The sequence below is a fragment of the Pezoporus wallicus genome, unplaced genomic scaffold (genome assembly GCF_028554395.1).
Source record: "Pezoporus wallicus isolate ANWC-B61680 ecotype Strahan unplaced genomic scaffold, APGP_CSIRO_Pwel_v1 contig_3486, whole genome shotgun sequence".
Taxonomy (NCBI): Eukaryota; Metazoa; Chordata; class Aves; order Psittaciformes; family Psittacidae; genus Pezoporus; species Pezoporus wallicus.
Window position 1 is genome coordinate 1,599,550 of NW_026642292.1, and position 24,021 is coordinate 1,623,570.

At 35.6% G+C, this 24,021-nt stretch overlaps 1 protein-coding gene across 13 annotated transcripts in view; it reads left to right on the forward strand.

The window, feature by feature from the left end:
* The window catches only part of CEP128 (centrosomal protein 128), a 140,147-nt gene that overhangs the window by 45,453 nt on the left and 70,673 nt on the right, over nt 1–24,021 (forward strand). For all 13 annotated transcript variants that reach the window (XM_057428443.1, XM_057428444.1, XM_057428445.1 and 10 more), the window contains 4 exons: nt 429–593; nt 1,998–2,174; nt 3,090–3,149; nt 3,842–4,034. In XM_057428443.1, the coding sequence (XP_057284426.1) occupies nt 429–593; nt 1,998–2,174; nt 3,090–3,149; nt 3,842–4,034 (595 nt within the window). The remainder of the gene's footprint in view (nt 1–428; nt 594–1,997; nt 2,175–3,089; nt 3,150–3,841; nt 4,035–24,021) is intronic.

The window sequence follows — 24,021 nt, forward strand, 5'->3', positions numbered from 1 at the left end:
TCCATGAATAGCATGAAACCCAGTTCTAGAAATAAAAATACCAAGTCTTTGCAGATATAAATTTAGTATTAGGTTCTGAAATGAAATGGTATTCCTAGACTTTATGATTCCAAATTATTTCAGTAATGGAAAAATTGCATAAATATTGGGCTTCTTAAGGTGATGTAAGCCGATGAGTATAGCAGAGTTGAAATGCAGAATCTGAGACTTCTGTTTACTGCTTTTAAAACACTGTATGGTTCTACAACTCTGTGATACATGTTTTCTATGTTCAGGTGAGTGATTGCACTTAATATAAATTAAATGTAAAAAAATAATAGAAATATACTTCCATAATATTTTTTCCATGGATTTGAAACTATTGTCTGAAGAGTGTTTTAAAATAACCCATATGGTGACTTTGTAATCTGTTTTCCCATTACCATCAGATGGAGCTTTTAGAAGAGAAGAACATAGTGAAAGCTCAGTGTCAGCAACTAGAGAAGATAAAATTTGAGTGTGATAAATTGACAGAAGAATTAACCCAAAATGAAGAAGAAAATATAAAACTCAGGCGGAAATGTGAATTTATAAAACAAGAACTGGAGAAAAAGGTAAACTTACCTAGTTTTAACCATTATACATCTCTTTGGTGATAATTATCTAAAATAAATGATGAATTATAGAAAGAGTAAATTTAAAATACAAAAATTAAATGTGCATAGTAAAGAATATACAATTATAATGTAGTGTACAATTTCTGTATAAGTCAAGAAGGGAAAAGTGCTTTGAAGGAGTCATGAATTGTATCCCTCCAAAGATTTGCTAATACTGTTTTGGCATAGAAAGAGAAATGCTGTTACCTGCTGTATTTTTAATATAGGCAACTATAGTTTGTCATCCATTGCACTTCTACTAGTTTGATGCTGGTGCCGGTAGGAGAGCATTGGAGTAGGCTGCCCAGGGCAATGGTTGAGTCACCATCCCTGGAGGTATTTAAAGGATGTGTAAGTGTGGCACTTAGGGACATAGTTTAATGGTGGACTTGGCCGTGTTAGGTTAATGGTTGGACTCGATGATCGTAAAGGTCTTTTTTAACCTGAATGATTCTATGACTCCATATATTTCCCCTTCCCAGAATTTGTATGTTAGAAATTACCTAGCTCCACAGTTGTGTCTAATGAGAGCAGTGTATGAAGATTTCCAATAAATAAAACTTAAACTGTTGCACCTTGTTGTTGCAGAGGTCTATAATTAATAAATTTTTTGAAATTACTATTCTTGCTTTTCTCACTATTCTCAGCACACTTGAACATACTGAAATGTACCTGCTAAAGTGTTTAGCTTACGCTGCATTACATCCTCCTGATCTCAGCAGCAGACAGGTCTGAAGCAACTTCATTTCTCACAAGAGTTTTGTCATACTAATGACAATGCATAATTCGATATACAGTTTAACAGAACTGCTCCTGGGTTCAGTTTTACTCAGATGGTGCTTCGATTGTAGATATAAAGGAGGAGAATATGAATTTTTAAAAGAGGTGCAACATATTTAATAATCTTTCTGACACTGGATGATAACATAAAATACTTTCCACAGTGCCAGTCACTGTCTGATGTGATATTCTTATGCAGGTGTCCTTCAGACATCTCTTTGATGACAGAGATTAAATGCCTGTAACTGATTTAGGGCAAAAGATAATAAGGGGAGTATTTGTCTTAGGCTGCCTATCCTAGTGTGAAAAGTAGATTTATAATAGAATGCCTGGTTTTGGCTCTGAAAATAGGCTCTGTGATTGTTTGGTTTGCATTTGGTAGCAGCTTCTTCATAACTGATTTGAGGGAGAATAAGGAGGATCAAGAGAGGAACTTATGAGTACTATTAGAAGGTATTATTTTCCATGGTAAGGAACTGAACTTGGTGAATGAGTTTAGTGTTATTATCACATTTTGCTAATGATGTGTTATAATATAAATGGAATAATTTATCTTTATTTTGTTTTCCTCTTTCATTCCAGAATAAACAGGTCAGCAATGAAGAAGATCATTTGAGGAGGATGGATGCGGCTAGACTGCAGTTTAAGGATCAGCTGCGTCACTTAGAAATGGAACAGGAATCTATTCTCACCATGATAGGAAGTGAAATTGATGTTGCTTGTGAAATTTTTTCTCGGGACTCCATGGAGAAATTAAAAGTAATTCTAAGTATTCTGCAGGTTTTGTTATTTCCTTAATGAATGTTTGTAGCTGAGTTTGTGTGCATTGTTGTCACCTGTCACTTCACTGGTGAATGCAGAATGCAGAAAGACCTATCACATTTTCTCCTTGTATGAAGTATTAATGAAGCATTCCAACACAAATTTATTTTCTTTTTATCCACATAGGGAAGATAACAATTTTCTTTTCATGCCCATCAAATATTGAAAACAAGTGATTTGTCTTTTTCATGAAAGCACTAAGAACATCATCATGAAGCATAATTAAAGATTTGGGGGATTTTCATTTTTTACTTTTGATAAGACATTTATGTGGCGCATAGCATTTCTATAGATATACTGGTAACAGTAGATGACTGACAACAATTGCTTCTGCTACTTCTGGTTTATGTGCAGCCATTGTTCTGCAGAATGCAGGAAAAAACAGTTGAATGACTTTGCAGTTGGCCTTAAGAAATAGTAATTTTTAAGTAGAGTCTGATTATATTACTTGGAAATATTATTATATTCTCGAAAAAGGACATAAAGTTTCAAACTGAGAATATATACCTTGATTCAGAGATACGTGCTGGGGGTGTTTGAAATACATTGTCATATCAGTGATTCTTAGAAGAAATCTATGCAGATTCAGAATACAACTTACTATTGTTGCAATTTAGTGAAGCTGCACCATTAAAGAAAATTTGTATCAGCGAGTTTCCATAATTTGCTTTTAAATGTGACTAATTTATGGCTAAATAGTTATATTAATGCATTTACAGATATAATTTCCAAGCTGAATTTTTAGCAAAGAATATTTTTTGATGCATTTCAAATAGTGGGAAAGACTTTTTCTCTTTTCTGTGTCCAATTCCCATTTTTATTCCTGTTTCTTTCTCCCCTACGATTCCATAGGCAGTATCGCTTACACCAACAGTTCTGAATGATCCTCATCGCTGGTTAGCAGAAACAAAGGTAATAGTCAATCTCCTGAAATTTTACTGAGATTTACCATGTTGACCATGACATATCTTATCTGAGCTCTCTTTTCGTTTTCCTTTGCATGAACCTTAGATACTAACTTTTACTGACCAAAAAGAATTAGCATACCTTTTTAAAAAAAAAAAAAAATCAATAAATGCTTTAAATTCTGTCAACATACAATAGAAAGAGAAAGATATTTGGAAAGGAAGGACTATCTCTTGATGTTTAGGCATACACTAATTCAATGCTAATTTCTAGGCATACACTAGCAAATTCATGCTCCTGATAAAAATTAAAAAACCCAAACCAAACAAAAAAAAAAAAACAACAAAGAAAAAACAAAAAAAAACTCAAAGTCCTCCCCCCCCAAGCCCCCAAACCGCTAAAAAACAAAGCCCAAACCCAACCAGCCAAATGAAAAAAAACCACACAACACCAAAATCTATGTATTGCTTCTTCACATACAATTATCAGCCAAAATATATCTCTTTTGAGACTCTTTGAAGGTCAATATACGTCCTCTTAATCTATCTGAATGAACCTTTTATTGTTACTGTTTAGTAATGGGTACAAACGAGTAATCTCTGACTCCAAAGGTAGTTTGACCAGTTAACATTTCTCTTATTTTTATTAGAATTCTTTACTTTTTATTATCCTATTTTTAAAATTCTTTTTTAATGTAGACTAAGCTTCAGTGGCTGTGCGAGGAGGTAAAGGAGAGAGAAAGTAAGGAAAAAAAGCTGCGATGCTACTTACGACAGAGCCGAGAACAGCTCAAGCACTTTACACAGGTGAAGGAGGCTGAACATCAGTCTCTTTTTAAACAGATACAAAAGCAAGAAAAACTTTTGGAAGAAGTTCACAGAGAAAAAAGAGGTATGTTGCTGGTTCGATTTTTGGGTGAGAAAAGGGAGAAAGAATTTTATGATTCTACTAATTATAATACCTGTGTGGCACATTCAGATGTATTTTGTCAACTGCTAATTGCAAACTCTGATTTTGTAATGTGCTAGTGATAACCAAGAAAACCAACTGTGCCATCTGTGGCATTCCATAACCCAGGCAAAGAGGAGTTACTCAGGAGTCTCAGGCAGCATTGCTAATGCTGCTTTTATCCGCTGAAAAGAAAGAGCCAAAAGCACTGTCAAATTCTACGCAGTTACTCCCTTTTGCTTAAATTGTATGTATAAAGGACTGTGGTGACTTTTCTTCTCATCCCTTCTATATTGCAAAATGAAGTAAGACAGGCTTTGATTCTAAATAAAATGAATGACATTATATGGAATACCACAAAAAACATAGTTTTCTAGCTCTCCATGCTTATCATGAAGGGGAAATACTAATTGGATTGTACTGATCAATTTAAATATTTTGAGAGAGATGGACCTCACTGTCCCCAGCCAAAAGCCATTTATTAGTGTCTGATCAGGAACTTGTAGTTTAATATTTTATACCCTATGAGGGCAGGATGAGAGAGTTGGGCTTGTTCAGCCTGCAGAAGAGAAGGCTCAGGAGATGTTATTGCAGCCTTTTAATACTTAAAGGGGGCTTATAAGAAAAATGGGGACAGCCTTTTAGTAGGGCCTATACTGATAGGATAAAGGGTCATGGATTTAAACTAAAAAGGGGTTGATACAGACTGGGTATAAGGAAGGCTGTTTTTACAGTGAGAGTGGTGATATGCTGGAACAGGTTGCCCAGAGAGGTGGTAGATGCCCAATCCCTGGGAACATCAAAGGTCAGATTGGATGGGGCTCTGAACAACTTTATCTAGTTGAAGAAGCCCCTGCGCATTGCAGGAGGGTTGGACTAGATGACCTTCAGAGGTCCCTTTTCAACCTAAACCATTCTATGATTCTGTGATACTCCCATAATATTAGTAATTGGTGATAATTTTCTGTCTCTAGATACAATTGTCTAGAAGTGTAACAGTAGAATAAAAAATATACTATAGGCAGTGATGACAATTCTTTAACCAAAGGAACTGAAACCAGATTTTTTTATGTAAAAAGAGAGAGGGGAGGAAATGTCATATGAGGCTAATTCTTGGTGTTAAGGCTTCATATTATCTCAAGACCTGCAGTGACTGTTTTGAGAATATTGCTTGTCCAATGCATGCATGCATGTGTATGCTTCCTTGAACTCTCCCTCTAAGGTACTGTCACAGCAGAAGAGCAAGTTTCTGAATGCATGAAGAGAATGTGGATAGCTGGGAATCTTACAGGTAGAGCTACAAGAATGTGATCAAAAGAAAAAGAGATAAAGCTAATGCATGAAAATGATCAATGAAAAAATAGGCTAATTGACACAAGGTCCATGAATCATAATTTCCAGAATAAATTCTATTCAAAATATTCTGATTTCTAAATCAGAAATAAATTCTATTAAGATAAATGCTCTCGTTCCACATCTTTTGGATAAAACTTTTTCAAGGATCTGATGAAGCCTGAAAAAATGGAAGGCTATATGGTGAGGAGATGCTATTTTGATGTCTATAAATGGCTGATGCTAACCTGACTTATGAGCAGAATAAAGTACTTCTACAAAAACTTTGCATGTGGGTGAACCTTACTATTAACATGCCTTATGAGTTGATACAGTGTATAAATATGGCTGACTTGTTACCTGGTTTGCATCTTTTTGTGTAATATGTTAGACTACTATGTGCATACCTCACTGTGTCATGGTCCAGTCTTTCACTGTATTCTGTTCCCTGACTTTCTGAAGGAAGCTGTCACCTCTCAGGTTTTCTTTTCCTGCGTTCCTTCAAAAACTTTGTTCTGGCCTTTATTCAGGACTCAATACTGATAGTGATGGAGTATTTTTTTATTTTTTTTTTTTTTTGGGCAGACAGAATAAATATTCTTTACTCTGTTTAATCATTTTATTAGTAGTCATTTTGTATGTAGACTCAGACCAGATGAAAGTAAACTTTTACATAAGTTTAATTACAGCTTCTATTAGCTGACTTAATTACTTATTTTGTGCAATATAGTAACAAATAATAGCAAAACAACTGTCCTGGTTTCAGCTGCCGTAGGATTACTTTTCTTCCTTGTAGCTAGTACAGTGCTATGTTTTTGGATTTTTGGTTTGGTTTTTTTTTTCCTGATTTAGTCTGAGAATAATATTGATAAAACCATGTGGTTTGGGTGTTGCTAGATAGTGCTTACCCTAAGTGTTTGTTTCCCATGCTTTGCTAGTGAAGAGGGGCACAAGAAGCTGAGAGTGAGCATAGGCACAGGACACCTGACCTGAACCAGCCAAAGGGGTATTCTGTACCACAGCATGTCGTGTTCTGTGTAGAAACTGGAGGAGTTGTCCAGAAACCACTGATGGCTGCTGGGGATGGGCTGGGCATTGGTGGTGTGCAATTGTATTGTGTATCACTTGTCTCTCTTGGGTTTTATTCCTGTCTTTTTATTATCTCCCTGACACACTCATTATTATAATATTGTTATTATAATATTTTATTTCAATTACGAAACTGTTCTTAACCCACAGATTTTGCCTTTTTTCTGATTCTCCTCTCACACTGTGGCGGGGGGTGTGTGTGTGGATTGGGGGTATATGTGTGACATGAGCAAGTAACTGTGTGGTACTTAGTTGCCAGCTGGGGTTAAACTGTGACAACAGTAGCAATAACAAATAAAAACATTCTTGTAAATATTTTATAGAACAGGGCAGGTTATTTGCTTTACAAGAATAGTAAGATCCTGTCAAGACTTTCTTCCTTCACTTACAAAGAACTTTGAAAGAGAACATGCTTTGATCTTTCAGGCGTGAATGTTTCTATTGTTATCCTTCACTTGTTTAAAATGATAACGCCAAGACCCTGATATAATATTAAGTAGTGTGTTATTCTTTTTAGATTTGAATAATTTTCTGCTAAGATGATCTCCCTGAGGCCTTATTTGCCCTTTTAAATATAAGTGCATAGGAAATAAAGCAAACATTATTTAGTTGTTAATTCTGCTGTACCTGATTTGTTTCATGCTTTGTGAAAACTTTGTAGCCTGCATTTATATTTCAAGGTATAGGCAAAGTTATCATGGAAACTGTTAAACTAAAAAGAGGGGTAAAAATTAATATTATGCACTGAGCACAAAAAGTAGTATGTAATCTCATGGCTTCTATCTATAAGGGACATTCCTTTGTTCCTTACAAATATGCTCAGTTACACTTGTTACTTGAGATATTATGATTTCTGTAATTCTAAGTAAATTATATTCTCTTCTGTCTACTTGTAGAGGTGGATGCAGGTTAAAAGTAGGTAAGAAAAAGAAATTAACAGTTGCATAGCTATTAGTTTTCTCTGTAACACAAGCTAGTAAAAATGCTTTAAAATTCCACCAAATATAGGATGAGAAATAGGACTTAGAAACAGTAATTTGCAAGCTGACATTGCAGGCTGGTGTTAGGTTTGAGATCTGGGTTCAGGATACATGCACATGCTGGGAATCCAGAGCCACATAGGTATTAGATAACAGAAGATGAAGACAGGTAACTGACTGCTGTTGGTGGATTTACTAAAACATCCTCCTTGCTGTCTTCAAAGTATTCATAAAAGATTTATGTTTGATTTAAACAATTAATGGTAGTGGAGTTTACTGTTTTATATAGAAATAGGGATTCAGGACTGTTTTTAGGTAGCTACCAAGCATCCTATTGTTTCTTTACCCCTCACCTTTTTTAATGATATAATTTGAAACCTGGTCATGTAAGATGGTGGGGTGTTTTTTGGGGTGGTTGGTGTTTTGGGGTTTTTTTTGGACACTACCATGAAAGTAGTGCTAGAGGAGGGAAGAATGTACTTGAATTCACAATAGCAATTAATTATATTCACAATTAAGAATATATTCATATGTGAAAATTTATGATTCAGTTCATCACATTCTAATTTGATTAGATCTAACAGTCAACAGGTTCTGTAGATACAAATGGAGTTGGTATGATTTGGGCCAGAATCGGTGTGTTTAGCTGCTGCGGTGTCATACGCCTTCCAGCAGTAGGTATCTACTAATAGTATTCAAGACTTTAGAACAAACATCTGCTGAATGGAGACAGGGAAACAATACAACTGAAATTTACAACAGGTAACCTAACGCAACTTCCTGGTATTTCATTCATTTAGTAAGATATCTGATAGTTAACAACTGCACATGATATACAGTATATGCTATATATAAAGTGTGTATATATATATACACACTATATATAAAATAACAGTGTGGATGTTGTCTGTATAGCATTCAGTGTGGGTCATGCAGGAAATTACTAATGTAAACATGATGATTAAATATGTGATCTCTAAATTAAGAGTTAGGAAGGTGCTATTCTGACAAAGGGGTAGTTATTGAAAGGCATAGTTAGTATTGTTTCCTAGATGTTAGTCTGTAGACTCATTTTTCTTCCTGAGCAAGCTTTGTATGAAGCTCAGTTATGTGAGTTTTCTTATCATCATTTATGAAAATAAGACTTGGAACCTTAGATAATTTTATGGCTTTGTTGGCGCATAGAGGAAGTGGAATAGCCCTGGGATCATTTGATTTCATTTACTTGCTGCCAAGGAGGGAAATTTCATGTTTTATTTAGTTTTACAACTCTTTATACCAATTTTGAATTTGAAGCCAGGTTCGGAAATTCATAATAATGTTGACAAACATCAAAAAGCCAGGTTCAGAAATTCATAATAATGGTGACAAACATCAAACAATGTTTTAAGATCTTTTTATTAGCATATTAAGAAATAGGCAGGTTACCTTGGTATTCAATAGTGTTTTCTTGTGCAACTGAATTAAATGACAGTGCGTGTGACAGTGTATGCAAGAATAATGAATTTACAATCTGTGTGTGAATTTAATTGGTTTGTTTCACAGTTATGTCAACATAGATTGTTCTTTTGAAAACTGTGGCCTGCATTGCACAAAATCAGGTAACCTGGTAGGAGGTAGAGAAATAATAGAATGCATGTCTGTTAGTGTGAGTCCTGACTACTATTATTCATGAAGTGATACATTTAAATGTTTAAAACAGTTTTTATTAAACAAACAAAAAAAATGTTGCAAGACAAAATATGGCTATTTGCATTTCTTGGACTGTAATACTCTTGCATACTGAATGAAAAGCCTAGGTTCAATTATGATGAAACTAGTAGAATGTAAGCATGCAAATAATTTAATGTATACATGACTTTGACATGAAGATTTGAAAAGCTACTTTCCTAAAGGAAAAAAGAAAACACAGCTAATAGCATAAAAAGTTTTAAGGCAAAAGGAGAAAGCAGTGTATCAAAATGATAGAAAATGTAAATAACAGAGGCAGAATGGTGGTTGGCTTTTGTTACTTAAACTAAAAACCTGGAAGAAATACTTACAGAATACTGACAATAATTAAATTATAAGCGAAACGTAGGTGCATGAGTGAAGGAAACAAAGGCAGAATGGATTTACTGTAATTGATAAAATGACCCTTTTTTTATAAACACCAAAGCATACTTGACAGTATTGCTTATGGTGCAAATGGACAGAAATATTTTCTGCTGTATTTAGAATGATGTAGGTTTTGGATGGGGCGTTTTATTAGAAAGTCTGATTCTGTAAGTATCTGTGGCCACTACTACAAACCACTTGTCTGAGTACTTAAATGTAGTCTAAAAATGCTCTATTAATTTAACTTTGCATAAATTATAAAAATAAAACTGAGAAATTGTATTCTCAAAAAATTTATTTGTTGATTTCCTTTCAATGGATCTGATATTAAAGTGGTTTTTTTTTTGCTTTTTTTTTTTTTTTTTTTTGAGGAGGAGGAGGGGGGAAAAATAAAAATAGAGATTTATGGTAAGCATGCCAAAAGCATATAGGAAGACTATTTAAACTCTTTTATTGATGAACCTGTTTCAGGAAGTTTTATAAGCTTAAATAGGCCTACCAAAACTTAACTACATAGGCTTTTGGTTTTTCCCTTCTTCACCCCGAAGTGTTTTCAAATATCGAGGATATTGTAGGCTCCTTATGAATTTCTGTAGAAGTGTTAATATTATCACAGTGTATATGATATAATCCTGGCAAATACAAGTAAGCTAACATAAAGATTCATGAATGAGAGTAGTGAAAGAAAATACAGAAACATCATAGAGTTTCAGGATTGCTTACAGAGGAGCAGGAGTTTCATAGCTCTCTGGTGATGCATCAAGGCTGACTGCAGTTCTCTTTCCATCTTGATAAGCATACCATCCTGAACAGTGGAGAAATTCAGAAGTCTAGCAATATTTATAAATAAGTAAGAACTGAAGAGGATGTGGATTCTGATTTCCGGTTAGCCGATTTGTACTTTGGCTACAGTTCACTACTTAACAGGTTATCTAGCATGCCACCCAATTGGATACTTCAGTAACAAGTTAGATAAATACTTCTTAGATATCTCCTCTTGAAGTGATTTTAATTTCATAAAAAATATTTTAATAACATTCATGAAGTATTCAGTGTTTTAACAAAGTGGACAAAGGTTTGAGGAAATAAAGGTATAAATCTATTTTAACTATGTTCCATTTTCTTTCTGGAATCACTGAGCATGCCAAGGAGTTCTTACAAATTGTTTCAAAATTGTTTCAGGTGACAGAGGTATTACTATTACTACAAAGAAATGTTTGAAGGTAGAAAAACTGTCTTCCTGAATTGTACCCAAGACCTGCCCCAAATTTATTTGCCGAATTTTGTATGTTCTAGCCAGATTGTGTAGTCTGAAAAGCTTATCATGCAAACCAATGAAAGTCTATATTTCATCCTGGGAGCACCATTGGTCTTACAACTTAGACTTACTTTAGTTGCTGATTGGTTTTGTCAAAAGAAAGTATCAGTTCTGTCTCTTCATCAAGAGTAGAACATCAGCAATTTTTGAAAACAGTCAGGATGCTTGATACAATTTGAGTTTTATTTTTGACCAGGAAAAAATTTGCATTCATACCCAAGTCCTTTAAATCTTTTTAACGTGCATAAATGATAGTAACTTATTTTTTCTTTGGTGTATATCTGAATTTTTAATTTTGAATTACGTGTTTTTAGAGATTTGTTTTGCTACCCTTAGCACAGAAGCATAGATTAAACTGCTTGAGATCTGTTATTTTGGAATAGATCATGTTAATTTTAAAAATAAATAACTAGGTTAACAGCATGGACTGTCATGCTCAGGTCCTAGCCTTATTTACATGTGTGTGTTCCTTTCTTGATCTTTCTATCTCTGTGAGATTTCATTATCTTTGGCCATATTTTTCAGTGTGCCAGAGTATTTATAATCTTGGATTTTGTTCTGAAGCTAATCCTGTATATACTTCTGTTAGAATAGCTAATTAAATGAAAAAGAAACAATAAGTTGTAGCAATCTTTGTTAGTGATCAAATGCCTTTAAAATATTTCAGGTATTTAATTTTTTTCATAATTTTTTATTTGAATGTATTAAGTCTATGTGGCAATACACATTAAATGCTTTAATATTTACCTTCTGTACAAAAGTATACTGTCTCTGTTACATTTCTGATATTTCTGTTTCGTACAGAGAAGAAAAATAGGTCTTTCAAGAAAATCTTTCTGTAATATATTGAAATGTATAGGGGCTAGACATGATGTGGTATAACAGTGAGTCATGGAGTTTGCACAGTTCTTTTGTTTCAATAAAATGTACTGCTACTTCAGAGAAGACATGGGTAGACAAAGAAATGTTTAACAGAATAAGACCTGAAGTATTTGTCAAGGCCACATCCATTTTTATTTTTTTTTTATAGAGCATTCTTGGTAAGGCTTTTGTGGTGTAAGAAAAGCAGGTGGTTTGCTCTGATCCACCAACAATACACTGATTTAATTTGTATCAAAGATATAATATTTTGCAAAACACTGTTTTACCTTAAAGTCCCAGGTGATGCAAGCTGTGTTCTGTACAACTTCTCAGTGTCTACACTCTATAATCACACTTAAATTGAAAGAGGGTAGATTTAGATTAGATACTGGGGAGAAAGAATATTGTCTATGAGGGTGGTGAGATGCTGAACAGGTTGCTCAGGGAAGTTGTAGCTGCCCCATCCCTGGCAGTGTTCAAGGCCATACGGGATCAGGCCTTGAGTAATCTGTTCTAGTGGAAGGTGTCCCTGCCCATGGCAGGGTGTTGGAACTAGATGACCTTTAAGGTCCGCTCCAGCCCAAACCATTCTATGATTCTATGAAATTATTACATTTTTCAAATTTCTCTGATATTGGTGCATAGATTATACCACTAAGTAAGGTTTAAGAAGATAATGATTCTAGCCCTGACCTTCTATGCTTTTGTCACAAGCACAGAATTGTGCTGGGCAAGTCTGTGGTGTTATACTTTGTGCATTAAGTTTATCGTTCATTCTGTTTAATTACATTCATTTTATTCAAGAGTTGGAAGAAGAAATATTTTTATGCATTGTCTTAGATTTGAAGCTCCAAAATCGAGTGGTGGTGTCATTTCTGTTAATCATACAGTTAGCTACTAGTTACGAAGATTTTGGTATGTGATCTCTAAAGCAAGATATCAATTCTTTTTTTTTTATTTTTTTTTCTGTTAGGAAAAAATATCAGGATTCTTTGTTGTTTAAATGTGGAAAATACGGATTCAATGAGCCTGTTACACTAAAGTAGATTTGAAATGTAGATAAAACTTTGCTTTTACAAAATCTTGTCTTCCAAATTACTTTTTTTTTTTTTTTTTTAAACCGGAAGTCCAATTATTGTTTGAGCAGAAAGTGTAAAAGTTCAAAATGTGGAGGCAATGCAGTATGTTGAGTGCAAATACACTGACACTGAGCAATGTCTGAGCAAGCAGGAACTTGGGAACCGGTGAAAAATCCACAGTGAATGTTAGTATCAGGATCACTACTGAATGACAGGTAGTATTTTAGGTGTTTCTATCATATCTGTCACCATGGTACTTAGTAGCTTTCTAGCTTTCAACTGAGTGTGCCCGAGAGGAGAGGGTACTGGTGGATGAAAGATTGGATATGAGCCGGCAATGTGTGCTTGCCACCCAGAAGGCCAGCTGTATGTTGGGCTGCATCCAAAGGAACGTGGCCAGCAGGTCGAGGGAGGTGGTTCTGCCTCTCCACTCCGCTCTGGTGAGACCCCACCTGGAGTTCTCATCCAGCTCTGGAGTCCTCAGTACAGGAAAGATTTGGACCTGTTGGTGAGGGTCCAGAGAAGGGCCACAAAAATGATCAGTGGGCTGGAACACCCCATCTATGAGGAAAAGCTGAGAGAGCTGTGGTTGTTCAGCCTGGAGAAGAGAAGACTGCGGGGGGACCTTATTTTGGGCTTTCAGTTCTTAAAACGTGCCTGTAAAAAAGGTGGGGAAAGACTTTTTAGCAGAGTCTGTTGCGATAGTAAAGGGGTTTATGGTTTTAAACTGAAAGAGGGGAAAGTCAGTTTGGATGTCAGGAAAACATTCTTTACAAAGGTGGTGGTAAAATACTGGAGCAGGTTGCCCACAGAGGTAGTGGATGGGCCATCCCCGGAGACATTCAGAGGTGGATATGGTTCTCGGTAATCTGATCGAGTTGAAGATGTCCCTGCTCATTGCAGGGGGGGGCAGACTAGATGATCTTTGAAGGTCCCTTCCAACCCAAACTATTCTATAATTCTGTACTGACACTGAGCAATCTCTGTGTAAGCAGGAACTTGGGAACTAGTGAAAATTGAAATATTGTAAAATATTTCTACTATGAACTGTTATGTTTAACAGTGAAGTACATACGAATATAAATTTAAGGCTTGTTCTGACTTGTCAGCTTTGTTTTGTTTCTTTCCAATTTGTTTCTTTTTTTCACATATTACCTTATATTATCCTTCTATGACAACAGAGTCCTTTCTGTGGCAGCAAGAAACATCAGAAGGTATTTTAAGGTCCTCTGTTATTGAACATTGAATGGGAACATCAATTAGAGAACATAGTTTTTTTTTTTCTTTCCCATCATAAGGAAAGAAATCTGAGAGGTTTCAGAGAAATTTTCTATAATACTTGGTTTTGGTGGTGAGCTTAAAAATACATAAAGCTGAAATATAATTACTATTCAAATAATATCTTTTTAATAGTGTTCTTGCCCTTTAAATCATGTTTGGTTTTTTTAATGTGATGGGGGAAGGAGGAGGGAGGACTTCTAAGTTTTTTAAACTTTGCCAAAATGAACCTGCATTCAGAGTCTTAGAGGAATGGAAATAAGCCCAAATCATTTGGAAATCTTAATATGAAGGTTAGTTTGTTTTTTGGGTTTTTTGTTTGGTTATTTTTTTGCATTTGAAAACTGGAAATATCAGTCTGGGCATGAATTTCTCTAATTATCTAGTATTTTATGCAACTGGTTTCATTTTCCATTATCTTTTTATGCACTCAAAAAAATATGGCTGCCATTGTGGAAAAAATGAAGGTAAGAGATGGGATCAAACTAGAGCTAAGAGGTTTTTAAGATTTCTTAGATCTATTTTTTTTCTTTCTTTCTGAATCATATACTTTAAATGCTTATCTGAAACTTATGTACAGACATAGTTTAGAAAGCATGGTGTGTTCTTTAAGCATTAAATTGCTGAGTATATAGTACACACAGTAAGAGACTTAAATTTATTAGTTTTGCCTCATGGTTTACCTACACATACTGGAAACTAAATCAAAATTAACAAGAGTAACCTGAGGGATTGGGATTTAATATATATTAGTTAGAATCTATTATTTAATCTTTTCTTCCTGTTGTGAATTATGTTTTTTTTTCTGTAAACCAAGCTAAAGAGTTGGTGTTCTAAGAACTACTTTTTTTTGTTTTTGTTTTTTTTTTTACAGCTGTTGATATGATGGCATAGAAGTGTTTATAATCACAGTTGTACCTTAACAGTGCTTTAGCACTACATAATAAAGAGAATTTTGTAAGCATCTGTACTTTTATATTAGAAGTCCTTGACTTAGCATTGTCACGCTTTCAGGTTATATAGTGTTTCCATACCAAATCAGTATCACTGATTTACACCTATTGAAAATCCAACCACACAAAACCCCAACACAGGCACTTTCAATCTTGTGTCTTGAATTCAGTATTTTTCTGAGAAGTACATAACAGAAACATGTTATCTGCCACTCAGTCTTCATTAAGTAGAGATAACATTCCCAGGAAACTCTTTAATATCTGATTTCAGTTTCATTAAATAATACGCTGTCTTACAGGAAATGAAACTGAACCAAGGGTCTGTGGTCCTCTCACCTATTGCCATAAGCAAAGTAATTTTGGTCTAAAATATAGATGATTCATTTTGGAAGTTTAAGCAGGAATTAAACTTATTCAGTAAGAATTTTTATAGAATAAGGCTCTTGAAATTAAACTATTTCAATTCTTGCATATTGCTGTAGTATATATTTAATATATTTTAAAATTAGAGCTAATATTATATTTTTTGCCTAGGATTTGTCAGGCTGTATTAGAATATGTATTTCAGTGCTGTTCATTAATATGTTAGCAGCTTTTATATACTGACATGCTGATGTGCTATTTTAAACCTTTTTCCCCTAAAGTGAGTGCTAGTGCTGTTTTGTATTTGGAGAAATTAAATTTAAGTTCTATTTCATTACCAAAAAATTTCTCACTTTGAGAAGAGCTTCTGTCGCTGGTATAGCTAACTCTTAATGTTGACTGTATACAACAAAATAGTTTTACTTACAGATAGGCATTACAAGTGAATCCTTGAGAAAAGGAAAGCAAACTGTTTTTTTTTTATATATAAATATTAAATTAACTAAATGGTTAATTAGCCTATTTGCATTGTTTTCCATCTAGTGGTTTAAGTATGACAAATTGCTAGGTTCTAATCAATTTAATGGACACCTGATTAGCATCTTCAGCAGCTGCCTCTAAAATTCAGCTTTTATTTACTGTTTTGACTAGGTCCTCTTGGCATTGGCTTTACAAAATGGGAGCTGTGATTAGTACGTTTAAATGTTTTACAGATTTTTTTTGTGTTTAAAAAGGATTTTGCTTTTTGAGTCAAGCAAAGCAAGGAAATCAACTATGTAGTTCATGCAGTATCAGTGATTAGAACAATAAGCTGTAGAGGATTTTTTCCAAATAATAAGTCTATAACTTATTAAACCCACTTGTAATAATGAACATTTATATTTGAATCTTCTATATTGTGGGCAAAGAGTCACAGTTTTTCTTGTTTTCTTGTGACAAAGTCTTGGACATGATTTGCATGCTTTTGCCTATTTCATAAAGGTCCCCAGTTGCAGGTTATTAAGCACTGTTGTTAAACACTGTTGCTGTAAAATACTGTTTTCTTGCTCGACAGACACAATATCTGAGTCATAATGTGCTTGTTCCTGGTTATGTAAAAAAGAAAAAAAAAAAAAAGAAAATTGAGGATAAAGGTGGGTCTCTTATTTCTGTCTAATTTCTTCATTCTAGACCATCTCTCTACTCTGAGGGTCTTTTTTTAAATGCAAACTTCCATGTTGCAGTACTTATTTTTATTTTTGAATATTTGACCAGTCCCTTTGTGCAACATTATATACTGCCAGTATGTAAGTTTCTGCTTAACAGAAAATATTTAAATGTAGAATTTGTTCTTGTTTCACAATTCTGACACTTTTAAGTATGTTTTTGTTGTGGACTTTTTGTTTGGTTTTAGTATATCTGGTAAATTGAGATATATATCACTACAGAAAGAAAGAATGTACAAACCTGAGAAAATGCATGAATAAATGCATGAAATATATGTGTAGTTCATGCATGCATATGTACATACTGCATCAATGTACGTTGTACATACTTCAGCTGTCTGGACTAAGAGTTTGTCTTCCTGATTTTACTTACAGTTGATGACTTGGCCATAAAACATTACTTTCTTGATTAAAGTGGAGGTCTAGGATCAGCATTTACTGAAAAGACTGTTTGGATGTTGTATGTATGGAAAACCATTTCCATTTGTAAAGTCAAATGACCAGACAGTATGCCTTTTGTGGCAAGATGCTATATCAAATCGAAACCCTAATGAAGGCATTTAGAATCTGTGGAGTGCATATTTAATAAGGAAGAGTTCAAAGGACAGAATTAACTTAGCATGATCTTGAGTGTCATGCAAAGACTGTAAAATTGCCAAAATACTGTTTTAATTTCAGAACCAGCAACTGCAGAAGTGACAAAATAATTTCATATTATTTTAAAAAATATAACAGGAACTTTCTCTGTCCCTCAGTAATAATGGATGCTGTGAAGACCAGTAGCATTTTTTTTGTACAGTTATTGTAGTTGTGCCTTTGAAACACATCCTTCAGCACCATATTTTGGCTTCCATTACCTTGTTAAGAAATGGTGTGACTTTCAAGGAGGTTGACTTTAGAATGTTTCTCTTATTTCCTGGTCATTCAGCTGTATGGTTATGCAATATTCATGTGCTGACCTGTTATTATCATGGGAATGTGAGTTAGTATGAACTATTTTTAGTTCACAAAATTAGAATTTCTTATTCGTTAAATGGTACTCTGGAGAATTAGTATGATTTAATTTGAGCTTTTCATATCTTGCTATTCATCTTGTGTAGTTTTTGAAAATAATATCTCTTTTTATTGATTAGGGATTAAATACTGCAAGTTGATGGTTATTTGATAGCTTGTAATAATCTAATTTACTTGAGTACTGGACAGATCCAGAAACCATACTGAATCTGATTTGGAAGAAATGTCAATAATTACATTCTTTCTCCATCTGAATCACCAATGCAATTGCACAATTTTATATTTCCAGGTCAAGACAAAGCAGACTCAGGTCTCTTGTTCCTTAAACTCTGTTCTGTATGTTATGTTCTTTTCTGATATAGTGCATGTGTATTCTGGCTACAAGTGACATGTCTGACATTATTCTTTTTCCTGAGCCTTGCTCTTAGTTTGGGGCCTGTAAGAGACAACTCTGTTTTCTTGAATTAAATTATTTTAAAGAGTTTGTTTGACTGTCTCAACAGAGTAACCAAAATCCAACAGAACCAGAGTTTATTCCAGAAGAAGTTCTAATACACTTTTCCTTTAGTTGAAGTACACCAGTTTGCCAGAATATACAATACATGTCAAGGCAGCAGGGCAGACATTTACAAGATATAAGTTCTTATTCAGTGGGAAAAAAATCTTGATAAATTTACTCCTTTGGGAGAAATGAACTTTAAGGACCAAATGTGTACAGGAGAAACCTAGTTGTGTGTTGCACTATCATGTAATGTATATAAAGAACAGGGCTGAAAAAGATACTGTCATAAAGCTCCATATAATAAGAGAAATCTAGCATTAAGAACCTAGCGTGATTAATTTCAAAGATTTTTTTTGAAACTGCGGGTATTTTATGACTTGTATTTTATTTTCATCAATTCTGTGGATTGTCATACAGGAAAAAAAAATTTGGTTCTTACATTGACTAAATGACCTTCTTAAATAAATACGGCAGTAAAAATGTAATGTTTCAGCAAAATGAAATTACACTAGATAAAGGGTAGAAATGCAATATACAGAAAAGGGTATGAACTTTTGGGTAAGAGCCATATAAAACAATTTCTGAAAATCAAAACCAACTTTTGATTTTCGTTATTTTCTTGTTCTCTGAAACAAGTTTAGAATCATATTTTGACAGTTCAAAGCATTACTTTAGAGAGGGCTTAAACCTTTACTTTAGGCTCAAGAGCTTTAATTTGCTGTCATGTTTTGTCTTATGCAACATAAAAAAAAAAAAGCAGAACGCAAGGGAAGAGAAATTTAGGCATTTGTTAAGATTGCTAAAGAATATATAAATCTCACGTAAATGTATGCATTTTCAACACTGAGCAGACATTCTGACAGGCTAGGTTTCTGTAGAGAATCCTCAAGAGGCCTGAGCAGATCAATGTGCATTTCAACCTATGTTTCATAACAATTATGCCCTTCAGGGCAACGAAGCATATCTACTATTTGCTCTCTAGTCCTGACACCATTGAGAATTCATTCCTAAGGTAGGAGATGATGCAACAGCTATTAAAAGCACTTCCAAGGTGTCTGTTTGTCAATATACTTTATAAAGTGTGCTACCAGAGGCATTTATCATAAAAAAGATCAAAAATTTCATCAGCTTTGCAAACTTTAGCTTGTTCCTGACATTTTGTCGAGACTAAACAGACATGCAACTATGTTGTAAATAGGTGCAAGAATTAGGTGTGTAGGACATATGGTGTGTTCTCCCATTTACAGTGACATTTGTGTGGGATACTGACAGAGTCATTTGGCCACTTCTTTGCTAAATGGTAATGGAATGTCTCTACCTGTGGAAATTATGTAGTACCGGGGGAATGGGATAAGCAATTCTGTAATAAACATAACTCATTTGCTGCTCTTGTCAACACTTGTAATAAGATTTACAATCTCTGTATGTAACAAATTTTATAATAGGCTTATTATACTGCTCATACTGGATATTCATTTCTCCATGTAATCTCAATTCTGAGACTAATACCCTCCTACCCTTTTACTCAGTGAAAATAGCAGTGTAAATTTGGCTTTGCTGTGATCAGTCTCTAGGAATTAGATTGATCAGATATGAAGTACCAGTTGAAAATGGTATATACTCTGCTGTGCAAGATGAAAATAAAGCTCTAGTGCTGCTCTTCAGTTTGTGACACTGGAAAAAAAAAATCAATTTATGTTTATATGCCTGCTGCATGAGAAGCAAACTTAAATGTTTAATATTATGACCCTGCCCACAGGCAGAGGGTTAGAACTTGATTATCTTGAAGGTCCCTTCCAACCCAAACCATTCTATGATTCTCCTCTTAATACTCTTTTAAAGTATAGGAGATTTTTTTTCTCAGTGTTTTCATCTGAAAAAAATTACTAAAATTTTTATACTGTAGATTTTTACACATATCTACATGGAGGGAATAGTAAGTTATTGCATTTAGATACTAGAATTTCAAAATAAGGTTTTAGATATTAGTGAAGTGTTGCCAGTCACTGGAAGTTAAAATGTTTACCCAGCTGTGTTGGTAAATCTCACTTGTATGTCATCAGTTACCATGGGACAGTACAAATCTGAACTACACCTGAGGAAATCATTAGTAAGATTCTTCATAATTGCCTGCTTTCAGTTTCTTTGGGCCCTTTGCTACAAGAGAGATATGGAGTTGCTGGAGTTGGTCCAGAGAAGGGCAACAAAGCTGGTGAAGAGTCTTAGGAACAGCTGAGGGAGGTGGGGTTGTTTAGTCTGAAGAAGTCTGAGGGGGGACCTTATCGCTCTCTACAACTGCCTGAAAGGAGTATAGAGCGAGGAGGTGGCTGATCTCTCCTCCCAGGCAACAAGTGATAGGAGAAGAGGTAACAGCCTCAAGCTGTTGAGACACCAGGAGAGGTTTAGACTAAATATTAAGGAAAATTTCTTCACTGAAAGGGTGATCAGGTACTAGAACAGGCTGCCAGGGAAGTGCTGGAATCACTGTCCCTGGGAGTGTTAAAAAACCACATAGATGAGCCCCTTAGTGACATGGTTTAGGGGTGGACTTGAGAGTCCTGGGAAATGGTTGGACTTGATGGTCTTAAAAGGTCTTTTCCAACGTGGTTGATTCTATGATTCTATGAAATGGGGTGTTAAATAACTTCTAGTTGCATTATATTGTGGTTTTTAATATCTGTCTCATTACAAAGAAGGAACATCTGTAAATCTGGGGGAAGTTCTCTGTGTTGCAATGAGACACACAGACCTCTGTGTATATGCTTCATAGAATCATAGAATAGTTCAGGTTGGAAAGGACCTTAAGATCATCTAGTTCCAGCCCCCCTGCCATGGGCAGGGACACCTCACAATAAACCATCTCACCCAGGGCCTCGCCCAACCTGGTCTTGAACACTGCCAGGGATGGAGCAGTCACAACCTCCCTGGGCAACCTATTCCAGTGCCTGTTTAAGTTTTAACCTGTTACCCCTTGTCCTATCACTGCAGTCCCTAATGAAGAGTCCACCAACAGCATCCTCACAGGCCCCCTTCAGATACTGGAAGGCTGCTATGAGGTCTCCACGCAGCCTTCTCTTCTCCAGGCTGAACAGCCCCAACTTCCTCAGCCTGTCTTCATATGGGAGGTGTCCTAGTCCCCTGATCATCCTCGTGGCCCTTCTCTGCACTTGTTCCAACAGTTCCATGTCCTTTTTATATTGAGGACACCAGAAATGCACACAATACTCCAGGTGAGGTCTCACAAGAGCAGAGTAGAGGGGCAGGATCACCTCCTTCAACCTGCTGGTCACGCTCCTTTTGATGCAGCCCAGGATACGGTTGGCTTTCTGGGCTGCGAGCAAACACTGCAGCCAGCTCATGTTCACTTTCTCATCGACCAGCACCCCCAGATCCTTCTCCACAGGGCTGCTCTGAATCTCTTCTCTGCACAGCCTGTAGCTGTGCCTGGGATTGCTCCGACCCAGGTGTAGGACCTTGCACTCGTCATGCTTAAACTTCATGAGGTTGGCATCAGCCCACCTCACAAGCTTGTCAAGGTCCCTCTGGATGGCATTCCTTCCCTCCAGTGTATCAACCAAACCACACAGCTTGGTGTCATCAGGAAACTTGCTGAGGGCACACTCAATCCCACTGTCCATGTCAGCGACAAAGATGTTGAACAAGACCGGTCGCAACACTGATCTTTTAGGGACACCACTTGTTACTGGTCTCCAGCTGGACATTGAGCCATTGACCACAACTCTTTGCGTGCAGTCATCCAGCCAGTTCTTTATCCACTGAGTGGTCCATCCATCAAATTGATGTCTCTTCAATTCAGAGACAAGGATGTCATGTGGGACAGTGTCAAAAGCTTTGCACAAGTCCAGGTAGATGACATCAACTGCTCTACCCCTGTCCATCGCTTCTGTAGCCCCATCATAGAAGGCCATCAAATTGGTCAGGCAGGATTTCCCCTTAGTGAAGCCATGCTGGCTGTCACCAAGCACCTTGTTGATTTTCATGTGCCTTAGCATGCCTTCCAGGAGAATCTGCTCCAAGATTTTGCCAGACAGAGGTGAGACTGACTGGTCTGTAATTCCCCAGGTCATCCATTTTCCCCTTCATGAAAATGGGGGTTATATTTCCCCTTTTCCAGTCGTTGGGAACTTCACCTGACTGCCATGATTTCTCAAATATGATGGCCAGTGGCTTTGCAACTTCATTTGCCAGCTCCTTCAGGACCCGTGGATGGATTTCATCAGGACCCATGGACTTGTGCACATTCAGATTTTTAAGATGGTCTCGAGCCAGATCCTCTCCTACAGTGGGCACAAGGTCTTCATTCTCACAGTCCCTGTAGCTTGGTTGAAATAAATGTTTTCTTAGAAGAATTTTGGGTTCTAGTAATACATAGGGCCACCAAGTGAAATGAAAAGCTTTCTTACAGCATTTTGCAAGGACAGAATTGCACAGAGCTATATCTTTTTTTGTGTGCTTTGCTCTTCTGACGTTTACTAAAATGACCAAAATGCTGAAAGAGTCCTTTTTCTGAAATTGGTAGGGAAAATCAATTTCATGACTGTCTTTCAGCTTCCTATGTAATCTGCTGTCCTTTGCTGTGAACATTGCAAATAAATTGTTTATCTCTGATCTTCAAACAGCCCAATTAGGACATGCACTTCTAAGCTCCAAAGAATTACTCAAGTAAAAAGTGTCCATGGCTAGAAAAGCTTCTGTTTTCCAGCTAACAGCCTCTTTTGGCTTGCCCAGTTACTTCAATTCAAATGAGTTGTACTAGCTGCTTCAAAAAAACTGATACACTTAACTTCAACCCTTCCTTAGCTGTTAGTTCTCGGATCAGTTCTGTGTATTTTTTGCATTAAGATATGCAGCTGCATTTCAGATGTAGCCAAAGGGAAATTTGCTGATATGCATAAATATGGTTGGTTTGATAAACATCAAAAAAAGAAAAGCCTAGGAAATTAAGACAGAGAACTCTCTGAAGAAAGTGACATTCAATTTCCTGTGTTGTCATTTATATATGCCATACCATAATTTTTATGGAGCTGCTATGTCCATAAACATATCAACATAATTTTCTAAAACAAGAAATGATGAATTATCTTTTCAAGCTTGCACTTGGTGAATGCAAACAAATTAAGTTTAAATTTCTTTCTGTGTAGTTCTGGAAGGTTTTATTTATAATCGCAAAGGAAATGTTTCTCCATTCGATGTATAATCGTTACAATTTTCTCCTGTATGCTTTGACAAACTGGAATGTTAAACTGTATTTTCTGTTTAAAATGTCAGTTGTTCTGAAGACCTCACTTTAAGGGCATTTCTTACTCTATTTTGTTTTATATGATGCTGGTTTTGTTGGATTTTATTTTTTATTTTATTTTTCCTTTCCAGATTATTTAATAGAGTTTCCTAATCAAAACTAGGGGAGAAAAAGCCATTAGTCAGTTAGCTTGGTAGATCTGTGCTACAGACAGTTATGATTATAGCTCACACACACAAATCCAAAATAATCATGAGTTAGTGGGTCACACTACAGTTTCCCATTCGGTGGAACCATTTATTGTCACTGCAGACAAAAGGCTAGATTCTTACTTCTGTTTCTCACTCCCATCTGTACTACTTACTTTCTCTTCTTTCATGTCTGTTCCTAGTTGGTCCCCTCTATACTATGTTTTACTCACTATTAGCCACATATGACTATGTGGTTTTTTTTGCCATTGTACTTTGTTATCATTGTAATGAACTAAATTGAACCTATGGAGGTCCAGGTCCAACATTTTTTTCCAGGGCAAAATAAGCAAGAGTAATGCACAACCAGAGGTAGGGAGCAAAGAGACCTTTTAGCAAATGCCATCTGCA